We start from the raw sequence: 15812 nt of genomic DNA, 5'->3' as shown, positions 1-15812 counted from the left end.
TCTCTCCAAAGGCCTCTTTAATTTTCCTGTAGGCAGTATCTATCTTACCCCTAGTGAGACAAGCCTCTACATCCTTACATTTGTCCTCTAGCCATCCCTGCTTAGCCATTTTGCACTTTCTGTCGATCTCATTTTTGAGACGTTTGTATTCCCTTTTGCGTGCTTCATTTACTGCATTTTTATATTTTCTCCTTTCATCAATTAAATTCAATATTTCTTCTGTTACCCAAGGATTTCTATTAGCCCTCGTCTTTTTACCTACTTGATCCTCTGCTGCCTTCACTACTTCATCCCTCAGAGCTACCCATTCTTCTTCTACTGTATTTCTTTCCCCCATTCCTGTCAATTGTTCCCTTATGCTCTCCCTGAAACTCTCTACAACCTCTGGTTCTTTCAGTTTATCCAGGTCCCATCTCCTTAAATTCCCACCTTTTTGCAGTTTCTTCAGTTTCAATCTGCAGTTCATAACCAATAGATTGTGGTCAGAATCCACATCTGCCCCTGGAAATGTCTTACAATTTAAAACCTGGTTCCTAAATCTCTGTCTTACCATTATATAATCTATCTGATACCTATTAGTATCTCCAGGATTCTTCCACGTATACAACCTTCTTTTATGATTCTTGAACCAAGTGTTAGCTATGATTAAGTTATGCTCTGTGCAAAATTCTACAAGGCGGCTTCCTCTTTCATTTCTTCCCCCCAATCCATATTCACCTACTATGTTTCCTTCTCTCCCTTTTCCTACAGACGAATTCCAGTCACCCATGACTATTAAATTTTCGTCCCCCTTCACTACCTGAATAATTTCTTTTATCTCGTCATACATTTCATCAATTTCTTCATCATCTGCAGAGCTAGTTGGCATATAAACTTGTACTACTGTAGTAGGCATGGGCTTTGTGTCTATCTTGGCCACAATAATGCGTTCACTATGCTGTTTGTAGTAGCTAACCCGCACTCCTATTTTTTTATTCATTATTAAACTACTCCTGCATTACCCCTATTTGATTTTGTATTTATAACCCTGTAATCACCTGACCAAAAGTCTTGTTCCTCCTGCCACCGAACTTCACTAATTCCCACTATATCTAACTTTAACCTATCCATTTCCCTTTTTAAATTTTCTAACCTACCTGCCCGATTAAGGGATCTGACATTCCACGCTCCGATCCGTAGAATGCCAGTTTTCTTTCTCCTGATAACGACGTCCTCTTGAGTAGTCCCCGCCCGGAGATCCGAATGGGGGACTATTTTACCTCCGGAATATTTTACCCAAGAGGACGCCATCATCATTTAATCATACAGTAAAGCTGCATGTCCTCGGGAAAAATTACGGCTGTAGTTTCCCCTTGCTTTCAGCCGTTCGCAGTACCAGCACAGCAAGGCCGTTTTGGTTAATGTTACAAGGCCAGATCAGTCAATCATCCAGACTGTTGCCCCTGCAACTACTGAAAAGGCTGCTGCCCCTCTTCAGGAACCACATGTTTGTCTGGCCTCTCAACAGATACCCCTCCGTTGTGGTTGCACCTACGGTACGGCCATCTGTATCGCTGAGGCACGCAAGCCTCCCCACCAACGGCAAGGTCCATGGTTCATGGGGGAAGTCATTCTTAACAGGGAGAAATTCTCTCACATGAAAGAAGCTCTGAGCACAACACAAGTGAGAGTTATAAGACCATTACATTCACAATATACTTAAATGACCCAGTGAATAAAGTTGGAAGCCTCAGGAGGCAGTTTGTGAATGCCACTGTTGTATATTGGGAAGTCAGAGTGTCAGAAAATTATAGTGAAATGCAAGAAGACATGCAGAGAATCAACAGTTGGTGGCAGGGTGGGCTGTTACCTTCGACATAAACAGATATAATTTATAGCATTTACAGATGCATTAAGACACATTATTGCCTGATTAAATGGCTGGCAAACAATCACTGTAAACAGTGAAGATCCTAAATATGTAAGAATATAGTATTACTCATAAGTACTATGGGATTTCAGAAGATGACTGCCTGAAAACAGCAAGACATATGGTAAACAGATGCATCAGTCGATAGAACATCTCCCCAAATTTTTAACTCACATTACAGGTGCGCGCAATAACAGCAGCCCCCTTTGGAAATCTTATAATCTGATTGCCTGTCTGCAGGCCCAAACTAATTTGATGCATGTGGGGTGGATGATTTGTCTACATATTCTGACATGTTTCATTACTAGTGACCCCTCTGCAACTACACCATTGTGCGATTACAAATGGAAACTTGGAGGGGCACTCTATCCACTGATATTTGTCATTTTTCTGTACATCTTGTGGTTTTTATGCATTAGTTTTCTGGTACCCCAAAGATACTTATGAGTATTTCTTTGTCCAGGGTGACCAAAAGTGGAGTCACTACATTAAACTGTAGATAAATCGGGTACCGAGCTGAGATTTGTTGGAAGATTTCTGAAGAAATATACTTCATCCATCAGGCAAGTAGCTTACAAAGCTTTTGTAACAGAGATACTCAACTACAGTGGTAGAAGCTACAAGGAAAGGTTTTGCAACACATTTATTATTAGAATTCTGAGAGTGTTCTTTCCAAGAAGAGTCTAACAACATATTGCTTCCTCCCATTTATATCTATATATCAAAAAATGCCCTTAAAGGTAAAATCAGAGATATTCAAGCCCACAGAGAAGCATAACTACAGTAATTGTTTCATTCACCATTTATTACTGGAAGGGAAAACTAGAGGAATCATAGCGGTACGTGAAACATCTTCACATACATGTGCAATATGGGTTCAGAGCTGGAAAGTCTATTCAGACGACAAATTTTGCCTTCTTAAATGAAGTAGCAAAAGCAGTGGATGATACGCAACATGAATCTGGGATATTTCTGGATCTAAATAAAGCCTTTGATGTTATTGATCATGGCATTCTCTTGCGTAAATTAAGTAATTATGAAATTAGAGGCCAGTCTGAAAGGTGGCTCCAGTTGTACCTTAGTGATCATCATCAGATTACGGAAATAAAACACGAAGATAGTGAAACACAAAAAATTTCTAGTTTTTACAGTGACAAGCAGAAAATCAAGTATGGGGTCCCACTAGGGTCAGTTCTGGACCTGTTCTGCTTCTGCTGTATATAAATGACTTGGCTAGTAAAATACTTGATGGGGAAAATCTGCAAGAGGCAGCAATATCAGTTATGCATATCTTAATGCACTGGTTCAGGACCAATAGGCTAATCATAATTTCTGAAAAAACTGTGACAGTTAACTTCCACACCACGCAAAAACACCGTCCTGCAAACCCAGTTTTCACAATTGAAAGAAAAAATGTGTCAAGGTCAGTCATACAAAATTTGTAGGCATTCATGTTCAGGCAGATCTGAAGCGGGAGGTGCACCTAAACAATGTAAATATGAGTCTGAATTCACTAGCATATGCTGTTAGGTTCCTCACTCAGAATACAAGCTGCTCATCAGTGCTGACAATATACCATTGTAGTATACAGTCGCTACTTACGCACGGAATAATTTTTGGGGAAATGCCACAAATTCTACAAAAGCATTTAAAATAAAGAAAAAGATCATAAGGGTGATTAAAAAAGGTAAATGCAAGGATTCCTGTAGACCCCTTTTAAAACTCTCAAAATATTGCCACTGCTTCATTGTATATGTACAAAATACTAATTTTCACAAAAGGCAGCATCTTAAAAAAGCAAAATATCTTCAGACACAACTGTGATATACACACATATGAAATTAGGCAGAATATGAACCTACACATTAACACAGTAAATCCAAACTTATGTAAAAGAGGAGTGTATCATACTGGAGTTATGCTATATAACCATTTGCCTTCTGACCTAAAATGCATACCAACATTAAATGCATTTAAAATAAAGTTAAAACAGTTCCTTCTTGACCACTGCTGCTGTTCTTTGTCTGAATTAATGGAACATCATTATAAGTGAACCTAATTTACCAAATTTTACACATGTGGAAGCAATGTAGTACACCAACCTACATTATAATGCATTTTGACTGTCAACAATGATGTCAAAATGACTACTGTATTGTAAATTCACTAGGTTTACCACTGTCCTACATGAAATGTACAAACAATGTACTACAATGATTCTTGGGCAAACAAATAAACAACATGATGACCATGCAATTCACACTTACGTGTTTTCAGAGGTTTCACAGAAACACTTCCAGGCTATTTCCCTACTGTTTCACTCACAATTAGCACATCATGGGATAATTAAACACCTAAATATTTTGTGTGAGCTCAGATTATTCTTATTTCATTACAATATATGTGGAAACCAACAAAATATTTTGGCATTCAGAGGAGAAAGTTGGTGACTGAATTTTTGTGAAAATCTCTTGCCACATCGAAAAACTCCATTTTTAATTATTGTCACTCAAATTTGCTTATGACATCCGTTACACTGTATCCTCAATTGCACTGTAAAACAAAAATGAGCTACCCTTATTTGAAATTTTTAGATGTCCACCATCAATCCTATACGGTACAGATCCCACACTATATAGCATTACTCCAGACAATTGCAGTATGAGTAGCACATGATTTCATTAAATGGAGAGAGAAGCCAGGAGGAAGGGGGTAAAGAAGGCATTGTCACTGTAAGTATGAATGTTTGATTAACAGCAAAGAAAATTTATGACACTGTTTTCTTAACAACTGTTACTTCATATAATCATAGTAATTATCAAAATTTGCATAAAAGTAACACTTTAGCATGCTTTTTACATTCTGTACAAACAAATTCATTAATAATACTCCAAGTGGTAATTTACATGCATAAGAGATAACACTACATACACAAAAGGTTATCAGTCCCAGTAGTGTCATCATGCACTAAAGCAAAACTGCTGAGATGTGGCATATTTCTTCCTTCTTCCTCAAAAGTAAATAAAACAAAAAAAAAGACACTTTAACTTAATTATCGACTATCTGAGACTGTATCATCTTGTTTGTAATAAAACCGAATGAAGTAACAGAAAGCTTCTGGAAATGGAGAAAGATTCAAGCAGAAGACAAGAATAGGTGTCAATTCCCAAAAAAATTGACGTACTGTCACTTGTGTACTTACACACCACCACACATTAGAAAAAATTACTGAGACAAAAAAGTTCTTAGGTAGTAATGTAGAAGATAAGATGTATGAAAAAATTTCATTCGGTCCCTCTCATACATGTAACAGACATTATCATCATGATTATGAACAAATGTCTCGGCAAAAACTTTTTTCACAATGTTCACATGGCAAAAAATTATACGAATGTAAACAAGAAGGGGCTACAAATTGCAATCCTATATTTTTGGCTATGGCTGCTGCAGATGTGCAATGAAAGAACAAATTTTTTTTTTTTAACAAAGGAGCTCAAATTTTGATCAAATTTTTCATGGGAAAATACAACACATGGGCATGACATGTTACCTTTTCCAGGTAACTGATAAATATGATACTTCGTGAATAATCAAACAGTTACTGCCATGACTTTTGCAAGCGTTACAATCACTTTTGAAGTGATGAAAACTTGTTCTCAAAGTTAGAAACACATCTTTGATCACTGGTTGCTTTCAATTTGGCCCACACTAGGTCTGTCAGATGTGAGGACAACCCTCAAAACTTAGTTCACAAAAAAATTTGTTTATGCTAAATTCTCACTTGTTCCAAATACACCAACTAAACCTAAACTGGCTGCAAAAGGGCACTCGCCTCATTGCACAATAGCATCACAGACTGGAGCAGCTGAATCACATTATTAATCAGGACTTTGACTACTTTTCAATGTGCCCTGAAAGGAAGACAGTTATCCTTCAGTTCTTTACCACATCTCTCTGCACCACTTTCTGCCACCCCATAAAGTCTGTGAAATGTCCTGCAGTTTTTCACAGTGAAGATAGTGGGGGAAAAGTGTAACATATTGCATACATAGTCACAAACACACACACACTCTTCCACACAGAATTAATTAACGTTAGGCCTAACCACAACATTCTCAACCATAAAAATTTTGATGTAAATAACTTCTACATTAAGTTCTATGTATAGTAATTGCAGATGACAAACTGTGAAACGGAAACAACTGTATGAGCGCATGGTTTCATGGGGATATGCACTGATAAAATTCTCTAGAGCTTCCGGCCACGTCAAGTGGTTTAAAATAAATGCGCTTTCAGCTGAGTACTCCTGGCCATTGTCAAGTGGTGATTGTTTGCTACCTTCTGTGACGTCACATGTGCCTGCTCCAACATCTTGTAGAGTAATGTTTTTGTTGTGCGCATGCCATGCCCACTTCAACCTTCACATGGCCTGGTCTCAAGCCGTGCTTAGCCTGTAGCCCACCATCTGTATTGAGGGTGTTGTCACAAATTTTTAACTCAATTGCTTCTTTAATTACGCTATCCCAGAAGCTCATAGTCCATGTAATAACTGATCTCTCTTTGAATGCTATATAATGCCCAATTTCTACAGCATGCTCTGTTAATGCTGATTTCTCAGGGTACCAAAGGTGAAAGCATCTCTTGTTTTCTACACAGCACTGTTCAATAGTACACACTACCTGTCTGATATAAAACTCCCCACACGCACACAGTATTTTAAACATTCCTAGCATTCTGAGGTCTGCATCACCTTTCACAGGCCCCTTGAGTTGTCGAATTTTTGTTGGAGCCCTGAAGACAGGATCGATTTTAGGCCTCTTTAGGAGCCGGCAAATCTTTCCTGTTATTGAGCTACAGAATAGCAAAAATGGTAGCTTCTTCGAATCCTCCTTGGCGTCCTTCTGCTTCCACGATTTCAGAAAGATGGCTTGCGAAATCTGGCAGTTGTTGTAGCCGTTTTCCTTGAATACTTTCTGTAAGCGTTTCAGTGGCTTCGGCAGGTTTCCAGTGACTGAGATTGCTTCCATTCGATGCACCGAGGACCTTGGAATAGAACGTTTCTGTGACAGACTGTGAGAGCTGTTAGCGTGCAGATATTGATCCATGTGGATGAGTTTCCATTAAACATTGTGGCTGTGATACCCATTTGCTTTATGGCATATGAAGATGTCAAGGAAAGGCAAGGCCCCATTGATCTTTGGCTCCATTGATCTTTGGCTCCACTGTGAATTTGTTGTTGTGGATACTGTTGATGCAGTCCAAGAGTTTTCCCTGGTTTTCATGTCCATGAGAAGACAATTAACCTGTTGTTGACGTAATGATGAAAGCAATGAGGCTTTGCAGGAGTTGTGTCCAGGGCGATGTCCTCATAGTGCTCCATACACAGGTTGGCTGCAATTGGGCTCCCCATTGCGACTCCATCTGTCTGATTAAAATATTCTCCATCATACAAAAAATATGATTTCCAAGAGTGCTTAAATAAATCCACAATGGTGTCATCAAATAACTGAGACAGCAGGTCCATGGAATCCTGGATGGGAATGTGCATGAATAATGAGACCACAGCCAAGCTGGCCACAATACCTCCTCCCCCAAGATGGGGGTATTTAATTCAGTCCCTTCCATACAGCCTAGGCACCCATGGTAGTCGCATCTGCAGCGACGATAAGTCCCTCTCGAAATATACCAAGGATTCCACTGAAGCCTTCACTGAGCTTAATTATCCTCCCAACTGTGTACAAAAACAAATCTCCTGTGCTTTATCTTTCCAGTCTCCAACCACTTCCCAAAGTCCCACCATCTGGCCACAGAGGAGCATTCTCCTCGTAACTCAGTACCACCCATGACTGGAGCAACTGAATTACATTCTCCACCAGGGTTTCAATTACCTCTTGTCCAGCCCTAAAACGAAAAATGTCCTGCCCACTATCCTTCCCACCCCTCCCACAGTAGTATTCTGCCATCCATCTAACCTGCACAATATACTCGTCTATCCTTACACAACCCCTGCTCCCCATCCCCTACCTCATTACTCATACCCCTGTAATGGACCTAGACGCAAGACCTGTCCCATACATCCTCCCACCACCACCTACTCCAGCCCGGTCACTAACACCACCTATCCCGTCAAAGGCAGGGCTACCCGTGAAACCAGTCATGCGGTCTACAAGCTAAGCTGCAACCATTGTGCTGCATTATATGTGGGTATGACAACCAACAAGCTGTCTGTCCACATGAATGGCCACCGACAAACTATGGCCAACAAACAAGTGAACCACCCTGTTGCTGAACATGTTGCCAAATGTGATATCCTTCATTTCAATGACTGCTTCACTTCCTGTGCCATATGGATCCTTCCCACCAACACCAGCTGTTCTGAATTGTGCAAACAGGAACTTTCCCTGCAATACATCCTACGTTCCTGTAGCCCTCCTGGCCTCAACCTTCATTAGTCGTTGTCCTCACCCATCCAGCCCCTTCCCTACTCCCATTCCAGCACTACACAGCCATCATTCCACAACATACCAAGTCCTTTTGGTTTTATTTATTTATTTTTAAATTTATTTCTCTCCTTTTCCAGTACTCCCCCCCCCCACCTCCAAACCTCTCCCCTGCCCTCCACCTAAACTGCAGCACTTCACTGTCCGTCATCCCCACTATACTATCCCTCCCCCTCCCCACCTCCTCCTTAGCCCCACCCAGTCACCACTCCCATCATGCACTGGCGCTGCTGCTAGCAGTGTGGTTTCAACTGCCCGAAACAGCAGTCATGTGTGTGAGTTGCGTTAGTGTGTGTGTGTGTGTGTGTGAGAGAGAGAGAGAGAGAGAGAGAGAGAGAGGGGGGGGGAGGTGTGTGTGTGTGTGTGTGTGTGTGTGTGTGTGTGTGTGTGTGTGTGTCTACTGTTTACGAAACGCTGTAAGAGTGAAAGTCTTTTTGTTGTGCCTATCTGCGACTCAGCATCTCCACTATATGGTGAGTAGCAGCTTTCCTTCTCATAATATTGAAGTCAGTCATGTTCTTGATATGGTGTACACAGTGACCAATCTCTGCAGTAAGGAGGCTGGCCAGATGTTTAGCAAGTCTGTAAAACAGTGATCCACGCTGCTCACAATGGGACCTAAATGTGTGTTGTTCTTCTGAACCTCTGTAAGGTCATACAATGTAGGTGGTCGAGGTGCCCAAGGGAGGCAGTTTGTAATGACATTCTCTTCCAGTGAAAACGTCTTGAGAAGCTCCAAAATCTTCCTCATTGTTCTGGAGTCAGGTCCCTTGATAATTTTTTACATCTCTCTTCCTCCAGCATCAACCGAATCTTTACATCACAGTCAGCTCATTCCCTTATGATGGCTGCATTGCCCTTTTCAGCTGCCAGGATTACAATAAGATGATTGTTGCAGACTTCTTTAAGACCAGAAAGCAGTTGGACACAGACAGACACGAGCTAATGGCCATCTGCCTGCAGCTGATGGAATTCCTCTCAGATTTGGATTGGGAATGAATTGATGTAGCCACAGTAGCACAACAAATGTCATCACAAAAGACAACCAAAGAAAAGCAGAAAGGGAATTTCAGCCGCCTTTCGCAGCAACAGCATGGCTCAGAGTGGAAAATTAGAGAATGTGCCATTTTCAACATCATGACGAGAAACATCAATGCATGTGCCACGCCTCTCCTGTCAGCTGACACAGGCAATGCAACCACCATCATGGAATGAGCCAACTATGATGTGAAGATTTGGTTGATACTGGAGGAGGAGACATATCAAAAATTATCAAGGGACCTAACATCCAGAATAATGATGAATGTCAGAGCTCTCAAAGAGGTCTTCACTGGAAGAGAGTGTCATTGAAAATCTCGTCGTTTGTGCACCTATACCACCTACATTGTAAGTTCACAAGAAGAACACACCTCAATGTCCCATCATGAGCACCACTGGATCGCCAACTTTAAGATAGTGAAACATCTGGCCAGCCTCCTTGCTCTGCACGTTGGTCACTGTGTTCACCATATCAAGAATACAACCAATTTCATCAGTCAAATTAAATGCATGCCTGCCTCTTGGAGGAGGAGATATTATAGTCAGGTCTGATGTGGTTTCATTATTCTTGTGCTTTCCCATCCAATATTCCCCAGATCTGCTCTCCCAGTCATTTGACAGTACTGTTGTGAATTTATTTAAGCACACTATGTTGTCCTCGTATTTTTTGTACGAAGGAAACTATTTTAATCATATGGACAGCATCGTGATGGAAAGCCTGTTAGCTCCAATTGTAGCCAACCAGCACTTTGAGGACATCGCCTTGGGCATGGCTCCTACAAAGCCTAGTTGCTTTTATCATGATGTCAATAACACGTTTCTTGATTGGTCTCATGAATACAAAAAGCTGGGAGAATTTTTGGACTACATCAACAATATCCACAACAATATCAAGCTCTCAACTGAGGTTGAGACTGATGGTGCACTGTGCCTTTCCTTGACATACTCATCCACTGTAAAACAAATGGGGTGTCTCAGCCACAGTGTTTCCTGGAAACATGCCCATACTTAACAATATTGCATGCTAACAGCTATCATCATCCACCACAGACACATTCGGTTCTGAGGACATTGGTGCATTAAGGGGAAGCTGCCTCTGTAATTCAAAAAATAAAAATCACAGCATGTGGTAACAAGGCATATACAAAAAAAAAAATCTTGCCTGTTCTCAAATTCATGAATATTTCCTTAAAAACTCGAATTTATATATGTGCAGGTAGTAAAGAGCATTTTCCTTGTTGTTCAATAGAAAAGAAAATAAAAACCCACTGATGATGGACTAACTTCAGTGAAACCAGTTAAAAAATGAAAAAATGTCTTTTGCTCAAGGCAGGTCCCATCAAAAAAAAAAATTATTTGTATGCAGACATGGACACAAGAGCTTCAACCTCAATATGAATAGCCTGAGTTCTCGTTAAGTAAGTCCTCCTACAACCCCAGGCCACAAGGGACATTCTTGAGTGCAAGATTCAGCTTCAATATCTATCCAATGCAACATATAGCACAACCCACAGCAAAAGGAGGAGGAGGAGGAGGAGGAGGAGGAGGAGGAGGAGGAGGAGGAAGGAGGAGGAGGAGAGGGTAGGGTTTAAAATCCTGACATGAATGAAAGCATTTGGGACTGAGCACAAGCTAAGACTGAGGAAGCGAAGGGGAGGGAGTCCCTATTCAACTCCAGTCAATGGTGTGCCCTATCACATGACTCAGAACCATGTCTGAAATACATGTCATACATCATCTTTCCTGTAACAAGTGGATAGTATTTTATAAGAGCATGTGCAATGACCACTAGTCCACTGGTAAGAATGAACATTGCCAAATAGTGGGCAAGGGTTACTGCATCACATGGCACACCTAGTTTCTCAACTCAAAATAGTTAATTTCAAGAGGTGATTTACAACCCATATTATATAGATCTTTCCTGCTGACATCAGCTTCTCTAAACTGCCTAGATGGCAACTGTCACTCTAAAACATCTTTTGGCCCAGAAAACTGTTTTCACGTAACTCTGCACATTCCCACCCTATTTCCTGCCTCCACATTCCGGATGGCTGAGAGGGGATGGGAGGGGATGGGGGAGCAAGGACTTGAATATTCAACCTCTTGTATGCATGCTATAGCATTCCCCATGATGCTGAACATTTCTGTATGTTTGTATTCTTCAAAGGCTTTTCTACACTCCTGGAAATGGAAAAAAGAACACATTGACATCGGTGTGTCAGACCCACCATACTTGCTCCGGACACTGCGAGAGGGCTGTACAAGCAATGATCACACGCACGGCACAGCGGACACACCAGGAACCGCGGTGTTGGCCGTCGAATGGCGCTAGCTGCGCAGCATTTGTGCACCGCCGCCGTCAGTGGCAGCCAGTTTGCCGTGGCATACGGAGCTCCATCGCAGTCTTTAACACTGGTACCATGCCGCGACAGTGTGGACGTGAACCGTATGTGCAGTTGACGGACTTTGAGCGAGGGCGTATAGTGGGCATGCGGGAGGCCGGGTGGACGTACCGCCGAATTGCTCAACATGTGGGGCGTGAGGTCTCCACAGTACATCGATGTTGTCGCCAGTGGTCGGCGGAAGGTGCACGTGCCCGTCGACCTGGGACCGGACCGCAGCGACGCACGGATGCACGCCAAGACCGTAGGATCCTACGCAGTGCCGTAGGGGACCGCACCACCACTTCCCAGCAAATTAGGGACGCTGTTACTCCTGGGGTATCGGCGAGGACCATTCGCAACCGTCTCCATGAAGCTGGGCTACGGTCCCGCACACCGTTAGGCCGTCTTCCGCTCACGCCCCAACATCGTGCAGCCCGTCTCCAGTGGTGTCGCGACAGGCGTGAATGGAGGGACGAATGGAGACGTGTCGTCTTCAGCGATGAGAGTCGCTTCTGCCTTGGTGCCAATGATGGTCGTATGCGTGTTTGGCGCCGTGCAGGTGAGCGCCACAATCAGGACTGCATACGACCGAGGCACACAGGGCCAACACCCGGCATCATGGTGTGGGGAGCGATCTCCTACACTGGCCGAACACCACTGGTGATCGTCGAGGGGACACTGAATAGTGCACGGTACATCCAAACCGTCATCGAACCCATCGTTCTACCATTACTAGACCGGCAAGGGAACTTGCTGTTCCAACAGGACAATGCACGTCCGCATGTATCCCGTGCCACCCAATGTGCTCTAGAAGGTGTAAGTCAACTACCCTGGCCAGCAAGATCTCCGGATCTGTCCCCCATTGAGAATGTTTGGGACTGGATGAAGCGTCGTCTCACGCGGTCTGCACGTCCAGCACGAACGCTGGTCCAACTGAGGCGCCAGGTGGAAATGGCATGGCAAGCCGTTCCACAGGACTACATCCAGCATCTCTACGATCGTCTCCATGGGAGAACAGCAGCCTGCATTGCTGCGAAAGGTGGATATACACTGTACTAGTGCCGACATTGTGCATGCTCTGTTGCCTGTGTCTATGTGCCTGTGGTTCTGTCAGTGTGATCATGTGATGTATCTGACCCCAGGAATGTGTCAATAAAGTTTCCCCTTCCTGGGACAATGAATTCACGGTGTTCTTATTTCAATTTCCAGGAGTGTATTATAGTCTTTTGTTTTGCTTTTAGTTAAGCTGTCATCTTTGATTCATTTCTTTGCTTTAAATTTTATCTTGTTGCTCATTATTAGTGGTACCCTGAAATTTTAATCCCAGTTGTCACTCCATTGTCATCTTCTAATAATCTCCTATATCCTGCATCTCTTCTGATAAAAGATTTGAAGTGACTCTTCCAATCTTCAGAAACTATAGCCTTATAATTCCCAACTTTATTCAGATGAAAGAATCTTTGAAAATTCCAAAAGCACAAGAATTAACTATTTTCAGGTTTGTGTGAAGGTAATCCCAGAATCTGTTTGTTCCTTTTTAAATTGCTGATAAGTAGATACTCTTGTTTCAAGTTGTCATGCTCTATGTTGCAAAGCTTTATAAATTATTGTTGGATTTGTATTGTCACTGAAATATGGCCATGTAATAGTCTAGAGGACAGCAGTTATCTACATTCAGCAAAGTGTCCAGAGAGAGATTAAATTTCATTGCCTGCCTTTGGTCAGCAGAGTTTGATGCACAGAATCCTCCACAGCTACACTGCCTTCTGAAGTGATATGCACTAGAATTTCCCTCCATACACATTGCCTCATAAAAAAGTGAAATGTCCACAAGACAAGGTCCAATGCCTTGGAGAGGCACAAAGAGTTAGTCCTGGCATCATGGTGTGGAAAACCATCAGGTAAGACTTCAGGGCATGTCTGATAGTGACTGAGGGAACTCTTGCAGTATACCTCACGGACATCTGCTTTCTCATGTGTTACCTCTCATGCAACAGTATCACTGTGCCATTTTTCAACAGCACAATGCTTGTCCATACACAGCATGTCTCCGTACGAACAGCCTGTGTGATGTAGTGGTAATCCTGTGACCAGCAAGATTCCCTGATCTGTCACCGACAGAACACATGTATAACCATCTTGGACTCTTCCCCGGCACCATTGTACAGGATATCAAGGACCAGTTAACAACAGTTGTAGACTACCTCACTTAAGTGGGTGCATACTGCCAACTTCTTTGTAAATTTGTCTTGATTTTGTATCACTTTAATAACATCGCATACTCTCTCAACCTGTCAAGTTCCATTTCATTTCCTCCTGCTCTTCTGGGTACTTCACACTTTTTGTAAGGAAGTTTCCTGGACTGTTGCAGAGTTCTCAGGGGATACAGAAATTATGATATAGCAAAAAATGATGTGTAAAACAACTGTTGTAGCTTACAATTTATTGGTTGCACAGGTATATTTATTTAGCCTGTAGGGAGATATCTTGAAGAGTTACCTATTACCATTAGTGTTCCTGCAAGCACATCAGTTTCTCCAATGTTAGTTCAGAACACAAAGTAGTGATTGTAGCCCAATAACTGAAAAAATTACTGCCCCAATAGTGTGTCATTGACTTCCCCCAGAACTTGATCCTTGTGTCCTCTCCACCACCTCCTGTCACTTCCTTTTGTTGACACTATTGCCACTGTTAGCTATTCTTATTAATCTTGGACTACAGAATTAATGGTGGCACTAGATTTCATCTTCAGTGATCATTGTGAGAGAGATGTAACCTGCTCTTCATGATACTGTTGCAGTCATTACTGACATATAGTAACTGTTTCTGTCTTTTGCTGTTTTGTCAGCTGATTTCAAGCCAAGTTGGTAAAATTTTTCCCAAAAAAGTGCAAACATCTTCCAGTGCGGTTCACCACTTCCTTTACAAAATAAAGGAGACTGCTCTGTAGTAAGACAGGTGTTCCAGAATCATTTTGTACCACACCAATACCAGCAGACACGTATTGCAGTGTTTGCAGTACACAAAAAATTATGTCGTTAATTTCTCATCTTTCTGCTCCTTTAATGAACAGAAAGTGGGGAAAATCTCTCTGTGTGCTACACTCAGAGCTGTTTCTAACGTTCAGAGAAATTATTTTCTCTAACAAAACTATCACAACTAAAATAACAAACCTCTGCATTATAAAGTCATCGAAGTGCTACCTACTTTACCCTATCAAGCTTTGATAGGTTTCAAGAAGACTTGCGCTTCACAGACCACCTCCATTTTTAAAATGTGTAAGAGGAATATTTTTCTGATACAGAACATTATCACATATAATTCCACAAACTAACCTTGGGTTCTCATAAAGTTACATGTGTACTTAATAGTAATCTCTTCCAATAAAGATCAAAGGAGATGTAGCTGAATCTCTGTCATGAATCTACTTCCAGAACCTAAACATTCGACTAACTATTTGTTTTTTGCTACAATCATGAGGTACACATTTCTCGAAAGTGAGTAGGAAACAAAACTAACTGCCACGATTCCTAGGAAAGCCATGAAAAAACACTGTCAAACAGTCACCCCCATTCATGACAAAAGAAATGAAACAGCCAGAGAAGAACAGTTTTATTTACTGGAAGTATTTAAGCATAAATAAAGAAGATGAGCCCTTCAGATGAAATTCATTGGTGTTGCTGGAGGTATAATAACAGGCATGGAAGAGATATGCTTACTCTAGGAGGGGGTATATCCTTGTAGTCTTCTCCGCTATTTGACTGACTTCCTATGCGACGTGGACTGCCATCAGACATGGACGAAACTGGACTTGGTGAAGGTGATGCCCCAACTAGTATCTGCTGTAAAACGGTATTGCATTCCATTTCAGTTCAATTAGCAAAACTTAATTCTGGTTACACAATACCAAGCTTGTACAAGTTTCCACAATTTAGGTAAGTACAAAGTACTTCCTGCATCATTTTTTGCACAATTTACCAA

General features: G+C 41.8%; 1 protein-coding gene across 10 annotated transcripts in view; it reads right to left on the bottom strand.

The window, feature by feature from the left end:
• LOC126252757 (liprin-beta-1) overlaps positions 1–15812 on the bottom strand; it is a 1040988-nt gene that overhangs the window by 90697 nt on the left and 934479 nt on the right. For 8 of the 10 annotated variants that reach the window (XM_049953679.1, XM_049953678.1, XM_049953677.1 and 5 more), the window contains one exon: positions 15551–15673. The exons of 1 other annotated variant lie outside the window; for it this stretch is intronic. In XM_049953679.1, the coding sequence (XP_049809636.1) occupies positions 15551–15673 (123 nt within the window). The remainder of the gene's footprint in view (positions 1–15550; positions 15674–15812) is intronic. One more of the 10 variants, XM_049953671.1, reaches the window with a different exon arrangement.

The sequence above is a fragment of the Schistocerca nitens genome, chromosome 4 (assembly GCF_023898315.1).
Source record: "Schistocerca nitens isolate TAMUIC-IGC-003100 chromosome 4, iqSchNite1.1, whole genome shotgun sequence".
NCBI lineage: Eukaryota > Metazoa > Arthropoda > Insecta > Orthoptera > Acrididae > Schistocerca > Schistocerca nitens.
This window is presented reverse-complemented; position numbering and strand designations above follow the sequence as displayed.